We start from the raw sequence: 9,345 nt of genomic DNA, 5'->3' as shown, positions 1-9,345 counted from the left end.
TTAAACGAGAAGGCAAACAATCTTTGCAATGTGCTGCGAAAATTGATTAACAATACCTTTGGACACGATTATTTGCATAAAAACGGTGCTATTAATTTGCAAGGATGTGTTATATTGCTGTGTAGGGTGTAAAGGTGTATTTCATTGTGTAGTATATACTAATGTGTTTCGTTGTATGGCGTGTAAGAATGTATTTCATTGCATGGTGTTTGAAAGTATAGTTCACGTTCTTTACCGATGTTTATATCAGGTGCTTGGAAACGTTGACACCAATGAGATATACCCACATAATGTCAACTGGTGTTGGCAAACTAAATCGTGTACTCTTGCTGGCTTAACGAGAATTTCTGTATATAAGATAGTCAATGATGCATGCATGTGTATATGCGCTCTACGTGAACATGATATGATTCGAGGAGCAAATGCCTGGAAGCGTGTTGCCAATGCAGAGCCAGCATTGCTTGAAACATGTTTCAGCCCGCACCTATTGGTAAAGTACGCCTTGTTTATTTTCAGTATAACACTTTACCGTGGTGGCTTATGCTGAAATTAACCTTGCTGAATTTTGGCTGCAGTAATGCCAGAAAAAGTAAGAACTGTCCTTTCTTCCTTGCGTGGGCTCAGTGAACTGAAAGACCATTTGAACAAGACCACGAGATCCGTTGTAATAATATACTGGAGCGAGCGCGACCTGCGCTTCGATTCAAGCATGGCAATCGTGCTAAAGTCTTGTCATTTTATCTTCTCAATGCCTGTCACTTGACACCAATAGTACCAAGATTTGCCAGCATTTTGCTCTCGGGCAGAACAAATGTCACAGAATGCTTTGTTGTCATGCAATTTTGATCTGTTACTAGTACAAACATGATCGACGAACTGTAACCTATGACTAATACACCCCAAAGCATTTTTGTATAGTGCAGGAGGATGTCATATTTCCTCCCACGTATCGAAACTACTGGTATCGAGGATGATGTTGAACATTCAGATGATCGCACGTCGGGTGTGGAGGGAAGCAAAGACGATGGGACGTCAGGTGCAGAGGGAAGCAAAGACGTTGGGAAGGCCAGCGCAGACGACCCACACAATCCTACTTCAAAAAGTGCAATTGGAGAAAACACGGAGAAGATTGTTCAAGATACGCAGCAGTCGCAGTCAACTGTCACCACTTCAATGTCCAGGGGGTCACTACGTTTGCCACCCGTAAAGGTAAGAATCTCAATGTGCTTAGGCATTAATTCCACTGACTCCCACAAATTTTACGTAAAGCCTTTATGTCACTGCTATGGCCATCTGGCATTGCAGTTTTGCAGAATGTACGTCACGGTATTTTGCCTCGAACTGAAGATAAAATGCTTCGCATTTTTCACTTTTTTATAAGGAAAAATATTATATGCAGATCATGATTTTATTTTGCTACGGTGAATTTGGGGTGTTCCAGGACAAAACGTACAGCTGTATCCCAACTTAAACATTCTCATTTCTCAGAATTGTTTGAAACATGGTGCATCATCAAATTCGTCTGGATGTACCGGCTGTTTTATTTCGGTTTAAGCCCAGGCGCACCAGAGGTCAAGTTGTAGAGATCATAACCTTTTCGGAGCCAGTGAATGCGGCTAACTATCGTGTAATTTTATGCAGAAATTGTTTACGCCGCATGCGTATACTGATCTGGTGTTTAGCCGGGAGGAAAACCGTAGAAAAACACCAATTAGCAAACAATTCCAGGGATCTCAGCACCGCTTCAAACTCCAGGTATCGAAGTACGAAATCGGCGCCCGTAGGCCGGAAAATCTGCAGTTTAATCCTCTAGGCAGCTTGCTAGGCAGAAATCGGCAGGCACGGGAGAGGTCGACCTGTGCCGTCAGCGGTTCAGGGAGCTTGGATACATATCTGAGAACTGAGGATTTATGAGGCTTTGCTTGTCACGTTTGAAAAAAAAATGATAAGATGTCCGCCTGTCTTGCGAAAACTTGAGGCATAACGTTCATTTTAACTGTAACTACAACCACTACTGTAGCGTATGCGTCACGTTATTTTTAGTTACTGACCACCAAATATGACGTGTAAGCCAGAAATTTAGCCTAAAATGTAAATCTAGTATATGCCTAGTTTTGCATTGCAGTTTTTGCACTGAACTTCGTTTTACCCAGCATCTATCACTTTGCATTGACAAGATATGAGGCTATTTATGACACACTCGTCTCACCAAATACCGTGCTTACTATTTGTGTCGTTCGTTTTATTTCCATGCGGCATGAAGGTGTCGAGCGTGGTCGGCATTCTGTGTTCACCCGTACGTAAGACATTTTTAGTATAAATTCAGAATCAAGAAGCAGCTTTGTATTTAAAATCTAAGCCTCGTTCCTGGACACAGGCAAGCAAAGCCATCCTTCACTCAGGTATCTACTGCTGTGTTTGCAGTCCGAAATGCTATTATTGTAGTGTCCTTTGGACATTAAAAATGTTGTTCCTGATATTATTGGCATGACCCATGCTCAAGTGCGGGTTTGTCTATTTGTAGTGTATATACCAATATTTCCTGGTGAGGTTGTCAACTTGGCTGGTTAAAGTGTTTTGTGCCGTTAGGCTCTGGACGGCCCTTTTTTGTTTACAAAAGGCATGCCTCCATATTATGTTGAATGAAAAGTCATTATATGAATCCAGGTAAATTTACTTTGGAATTCTGATACTGGTTGTAGTTGTTTGGTTTTTTCAGGGTTTGGGTTGTTGGCTACTTTTGAAGATCTCTCTAAACGTCCAAGATAACTTTGTCCTGGAGAAAGAGTATCTTATACCTAAACCAAGGGCATTGCGTGTGTTGGTTCTTCAGCGGTCTCTTCAAAATGAGCCATAGTTTCAGATCTGGAAGCGAATGAAATGTAACAACTTCCTTAGCAGTTATCTCATTGGAAACAGGTAAAGCATGTTTCTAGGTTTATATAATCCGGTGATCTATAGTGGTGTAGAGTGATTCCTAGTGACCCTTTTATGGTGATACCATTAAGTTTGTGTACCTGGAATGCTAACCTAAGGTTTCTTGGTGTAAGGCATGACAAACATGCAAGTGAAAGGATAAATATGGTTGTAGTTTTCTAACAGCTTCTTGTTTTGGCACTAATAATGTTGCAAGGTTAAGTAGGTGTGCCTGGAATGAAAAATAAGGCTGGCGGGCCTATGCGGGCTTTTGGGTAAAACTTACCTCGGGGCGGAGCGGGTTTTCAAATTTGGGGACAGTTTCAGACATTCCAAATAGCAAAAATGGCAGCTCAAATGTGGATATGCTCGTTCACCCTTATATAACATTGAAATTTCCTGCCTTCTTCGACATTTTGGCATTGTTGCAAATGATTTTTCCTATCGCTGGTTGCATTGTACTGCGACCACAGTAAGTCTAAACCCACATGTGCAAACTATGTTTGAATTAGCTGCCGATGTAGGATATTGTAAATGGGAATAATAATACACTTGATATTAAGCAAAGCGTTACAGTCCAAAAACCATAAAATGCCCTTCTACTACATAGAGGGGCAGCACTGTCCCAATCTACCCTGTGCCACTTGCACCCGTTTTCGGTAATATCCCAGATCAGTTGCCAAAGCAGGATATACGGAGTTGGTGGATGAAAACGCATGTTTGGTACAGCGTCGAGATCGTGCAAATGACAAACTTCTTTCCCAAAATTGCAGTGCGCAGCATCGCCCTTGTGATGGATGCGTCCCTACAAAAGTTAAACTCTCCTGAAGTATCATAGCACTTTGTTATCCATGAACCATCTGCTCGAAATTTCCAAGTGTGGAGTTTTAGCAGTCGTCCCTTTATCTCTGAATGCGACCGTGACATGTCCTTCCTCTTGTGCCAGCCTGTGCAACATTTGTGCATTAACATTGAATAGATGCCCGGCAATAGGCAATCAGCTATCATGCAAGCAAGCATATACTGCTTTCAGTGTCAAAACCAACGTCCATGCATCGTGTCATGGCCCTCTTTACATCTTATTTACATCCGCCGGTGCTTATCTTTAGTTCTCGAGAGGCATGGTGAACAGAATTTATGACCTATCTGATGGCATAAAAGTTAAGTTCCATCGGCAAAACGATATTGTTAAAGGCAAAAGCATCTTGTTGCTTCATTTCGTTTAAAGTAAACAAAGTTTGGAGATGCGTTCGTTCCTTGCTGGATCCTGATTGTCTTGACCTAACAATAACAGACCCATATTGCAAATGACTTGCAGTTTTAGATATGAGACCAGAGTTGGAGAGAAACCTGGGAGGGCAAAAATGGGGGGGGGTCCCCATTCCCACGCCGAGATATACAACTTCAGGAAACGCATCAGTAATCACTTCGCGGTATGGCATGAGAAGCGTGAGGATCAGTTGCATTCTATTTAAGAAAAGGTAGGCAAACCAGCCCCTAGGCAAAAGCTGAAGTGGTGTATGACAATCAATATGCGACACGCGGCCAAAAACATGTGCATCGTAAACTAACTGTACCTCGTGATTACGGCCAAACACGGTATGATGATATCATATCGGCAGGTGCATGACTAAGATCTCACCCTACGTAGGTGGCAAACTCATAGCTACTTTGCACGACTCCTCGCGTTCTCAGCACGTGCCACTCTGCTTCAGGTGGCGCCGAGCCAAGTGACGCATCCAAGCATCAACGAGTTTGGGAGGAGCCAGCCCAACATCTCATCTTTTATGCTGAAGGAGCCCAAGAAAATAGATGAAAATGTACGCAAGTCTATATTCAAAACCGCCACTAAAGAACGAGCAGAAAAGAGATTTACGTGGGCCACCAACTTTGACTTTTCACTAGTATCCATGGCATGCGTTGTAGGTATCACCAATTTCGTCGTCTTCCCCCAAAAATGCAAGCAGCATGGTGGGATGGCTTTCTGTGTACCTTACGTGATCGTAGTCATATTCATGGGTCTTCCTTTGTACTTTCTGGAAACTTTGCTGGGCCAATACAGCGGCCATGGAACGATTGCTATAATGAATGAGCTAGTACCCGCTTTTGTCGGAATAGGATACGCACTCGTTGTCAATAACTTCGTGGAGTTTATGAGAAATGAGGTGGATAGTGCGAGATTACTCTACTTATCCATCGTTACCATGGAACCTACAATTCCATGGGCAATATGCTCCGCGAGCAACTCTGTTGCATGCTACACAAAAGCTGACGATCTCTACTGTATGGATAAGTTTGGAAACACCTCTGTGTTTTTCAATTTGACCTGCACTCCCATTTCAACCATATGCAAAACCCTCCACCACGTAAATTCTAGCGGTGAAAACTGCCAACAGAAAAACGGTTCATGGGTACCTTATAATAAGCTCATTCAGCGTTCGACACCTGAGCGCGAGTTTCTGTATCGCCACATTCTCAACATGGAGGATGCCACTCTGTCCCACTTGGGACCGGTTCACTGGCCAATGTTCTTCTGTCTGGCAGCTTGCTGGTTAATGACCTACTCGCTGGGTTACAACGGCTTCTCTACAACTGCCAAGAGCGCCTATCTTACGGTTTTCGCGCCATTATTTGGCCAGTTCTTGATCTTCCTGAAGGCTTTCTCTCTCGACGGAGCCGACGAGGGCATCCGAGCGTACCTTACATTCGACGCCACCTCACTCTCATCAAAACATGTGTGGATTGATGCCATCAAGACGTGCTTCAGCTCTCTGAGCCTGGGCCTGGGTCTGATCATCGCAATTGGCAGCGCCAATAAACCGTACAAGAACTGCTTGAAGACGACCGTTGTGGTCATTCTGCTCGACACCCTGGTCTCGTTGGCCAGTGGGCTGGGATTTTTTGCCCTGATTGGTCATTTGGCGCACACATTCCATATGACGGTAGAGGAGCTGCTGGCAGGGGAGACAGATGTCATGTTCACAACACTACCGTTGGCGCTGACGTCTCTGAACTTTCCCCGAATCTACGTGGTAGTATGCTACACATCTGCGACATTGGTCAGCTTTGGCTATCTGACAGCGGTGATTGCCATGACTACTTACGACGGCAAAGATATTTTCAATTCTTTTACCAACCGGCGCGGTGACCAGGAAAAGAAAGCGTCTAACCTGTTAATCTACCAGTATAACATCATTACCTGTACTGTTGGCTTCACTATTAGCATAATGTTCGTCGTTAAAGGCGGCTCATTGGTGCTAGAAGTGACAGATGTAGCACGTCACATCGACATGTCATTTATCATCGCCTCTTTGCAGGCCATCGTCATCTGCTTCTTTTATGGCAGTGGTAGCCTGCTCGATCTCGTGGAGGACGAGATGGGCATCACGTTGGGGCGGTTGCGCCCGTACTGGGCGCTGTCGTGGAACATTGTCGCGCCGGTCTTGCTACTTTGGGCCGCCTTTAGTTTTACGCATGCTGATGACGAACTCGAAGGAGATGGCTGGCGTGTTTTCGGGTCAGTGTTCGCGTTCTACCCGTTTCTTATCGTGCTCGGGTTTTTCGTAATCCAGATATATCACTATCGTAAAATCGGCATCTGGAGAGCACTGCAGCCAACCAGGAAGTGGTGTCTTGGGCTGGATACCGCTCTGCTCGTGGACGCCCAGGAGGCCGAGCCGGAGGTTTGGCAGCGTGAGACGGTGGTGTTGAAACCTCCGCCGTTGGTGAAGATGCCGCCTTCCATTGTCATATCCAGCGCAGAAAACAGCCTCCCCACCGACGCTCCGTCGATCACGGCGCCTCTGTCGACATCACCTTCCGCACTCCCCGAGGGCCCGCTTCAGCAGCGGCGGCGATCCAGGTCCATCTTCACCAGGCCCGCCGCGCTGGCTATTCTTGGCCACACGCTCCATGGCAACTCGTACGTGCCCTTCGAGCGTCAGATGGCGGAGGGAGAGAGGATACGGCGGGAGTCGGCGCGAATCTGAGGATAAGGATTGTGTTTGGAAACGCTGCTTGACGCTCGAGGCCTGTGGAAAGTGTCGTCGATGACTTCACGCTGAAGAGCTGCGAGTGATGTGCCACTTGCCACTATGCCTTTGGAAATGGATGCAAAGCATTGTAGTGTTGTGTGTTTAGCGGTAACTACACACAGTCATAAGAACGTTGGTGTTGTTGTGGGGTATCTAATAAACTGCATGTCCTGGTCTTGCACTCTTTTCCTTCAAATGGTCATTATAGGCTTTGAAAGAAGAAGACATCAGGGCGTTGGTGCTCACTAAACAGAACCTCCTGCGACGTCTTGGGTCACCTGATGATGATTGGTTAAGGCCTCATTCCTCCTCGTCCCGCCAGTGGTAGCCGATTCCGCCAGCTATATCACTAGTCGTTCATGCTGCTCTTTAAACGTGATAATATATGTCTCCAGGGAAGACAATTAAAAGCAACAGCTGTACGTTGAAGCCGTACCATTCTGACTGTTAGCGGGAAAGGGCCGCTGAGTTTCGAATGCTGATTAGTATATCCAGTGATCCATATTTATTGCGTGTCTCGTGCGGTCTTCATTGACGGGAGGTCACGGTTCTAGTGACGTGCCGGTAAATATCTCCCTTTCCTAGCGATGTCAATCTGGGCGTGTGTTGAAATAATGCGAGTGTCATCCACGCATTCGTCAATATTATATCTCTTATGTTATATAATCTTGAATCTATATAATCTACGAATCTTAGCAAAATAAAGGACTGAGCCGATAAAGGAACGTTTTGAGGTAAATGCGCAGTTGTGCTTTGTTCTCGTAACTCACACGTTACGTTTCCATTCTACGGGTATTCATCTTATGCCTAGCTATTTTGCGAATACCTGACTACAATACATTATCCTGTGATGGTGTGCTGATAAATTTGATTCGACGCACAGTGGTGCTGTCAAATATGGCAGCCTTTTCGCCCACAGTGTACGTAGCCGGCAAAATAGAACATCGCACGGGCCGTTTTATCAAGGTAAAAAAAAAACAAAACGTTGTAAAAGTGGCAATGGGCGTTTTCACGAGAGATTCAAGTCTCGGAAAATTTTACTTTTGCAGTGTTAAAAGAGAGAATTGCTTTTGTTGATTTGTTGTCATTACTTCAAGGGCGCGTAGCGTTGGTAATGTAATGAGCATGCTGCGCGTCTAGGAAATAAGGGGTGCAGTGTTGCATTCCTTGTGGTGACCTTCCCTCCTACCAGGGTGAGCGGTGAGCGTTACTATAAAGCATCAGCAACTGAGCGTGGCGTAAGTCCCCAATGACGTGAAATATCACGGCCCACGTGATGCGTTCTGATTTTAGAAGTTGCAGAATGTAAGTGGTGTGCGGAAAACATAAATTAGTTTTATGTGAATGCTTATTGAGAAAAGTCCTGTGAGTCAAGTCGTAACTCAGCTCAGAGTCAACTGCCTTATTTGGAAATGGTTCAAAAGTTACAAACTACCGCAAAACAGACAAACTAGCCCGTTCCTGGCGAGGGTGACAGATCTGTTTCTGCAGCGACAACCCTTAGCGCCAAAGCTGGGGGCGGTCCCGCGAGTTGAGCGGGTGATCTCGAGCAACAGAGGGCATGAGGGGGAAGGTAAGGAGAGGAGAAAATTAAGCGGTTGCATAGGTGACCGTGGAACTCTCAAGCACCAAATTGGTATATTTCATGGACCATAGTCATCTGCACCACTTTGGCTCTGCTTTCGAAATCGCGTGTACGACTGGTAGGTGTTGGACCCTGCCGCGGCCGGCTACATACACTGAGCTCTCGGGATCCACTGAGCTCAGGCCGCTAACTGAATCCGAGTTCGTTTTCCTTAACTTAATCCAAATTCGTTTTCTTTAACTGAATCCGAGTTCGTTAGCGGTTAGCGGTTAGGACCGGGCGTGCGTTACAGTTGTCGAAGACGGCGGACATGTGACATTGCGCCGGACGCAGAGAAACTCCACCGCCGGGCGAGTCACGCGGCGACGCAGTTTTCTGCGGGAGAGACGGGTCACGTGGACGATAAAACGCCTTCGTCCTTGAAGATGACAATGGAAGTTCTGAACATTAAAAGAAATGCAAACAGGGTGCATGCCTAATCCCTTAAAGCGTATGAACGCGGGCGGTGCGAACTTAGAGGGAATGTTTCACATTTGAAGACATTGAAGCAAGCGTCACATATGATGAAACAAACTCACTTGCAACTATTGGTTGTGAATGAAGTTTTTTTCTTTTTTAAGCGAAACAGCACAATTTTCTGTTTAGTAAACATGCTCTTCAATGCATCATGGTTTGATCACGTCATCGTGCTGTGCATAGCATTGATTGAGAGCTGAGTGACGGCCGTAATATCTGGAAACTGGGCTCGCCTACACCAGATATGAACGCCTCGAAAATTAGATATTTTTGGCTTGGATCGACGCATGACTT

The 9,345-nt window shown here is 45.4% G+C and overlaps 1 protein-coding gene across 1 annotated transcript; it reads left to right on the top strand.

Moving 5' to 3' along the window:
* The first annotated feature begins 1,198 nt into the window (after positions 1-1,198).
* Positions 1,199-6,905, top strand: LOC119102761 (sodium-dependent noradrenaline transporter-like). The gene is made up of 3 exons (XM_037226216.1): positions 1,199-1,209; positions 4,632-6,352; positions 6,794-6,905. The coding sequence occupies exons 2-3, from the start codon at positions 4,704-4,706 to the stop codon at positions 6,903-6,905; spliced, it is 1,761 nt and encodes a 586-aa protein (XP_037082111.1). The 5' UTR covers positions 1,199-1,209; positions 4,632-4,703.
* The last annotated feature ends 2,440 nt before the right edge of the window (positions 6,906-9,345 follow it).

Source organism: Pollicipes pollicipes, unplaced genomic scaffold (genome assembly GCF_011947565.3).
Source record: "Pollicipes pollicipes isolate AB1234 unplaced genomic scaffold, Ppol_2.1 Scaffold_5724;HRSCAF=6776_pilon_pilon_pilon, whole genome shotgun sequence".
Lineage (NCBI taxonomy): Eukaryota > Metazoa > Arthropoda > Thecostraca > Pollicipedomorpha > Pollicipedidae > Pollicipes > Pollicipes pollicipes.
The sequence above is the reverse complement of the archived record's forward strand: the minus strand, read 5'-3'. Positions and strand labels throughout refer to the sequence as shown.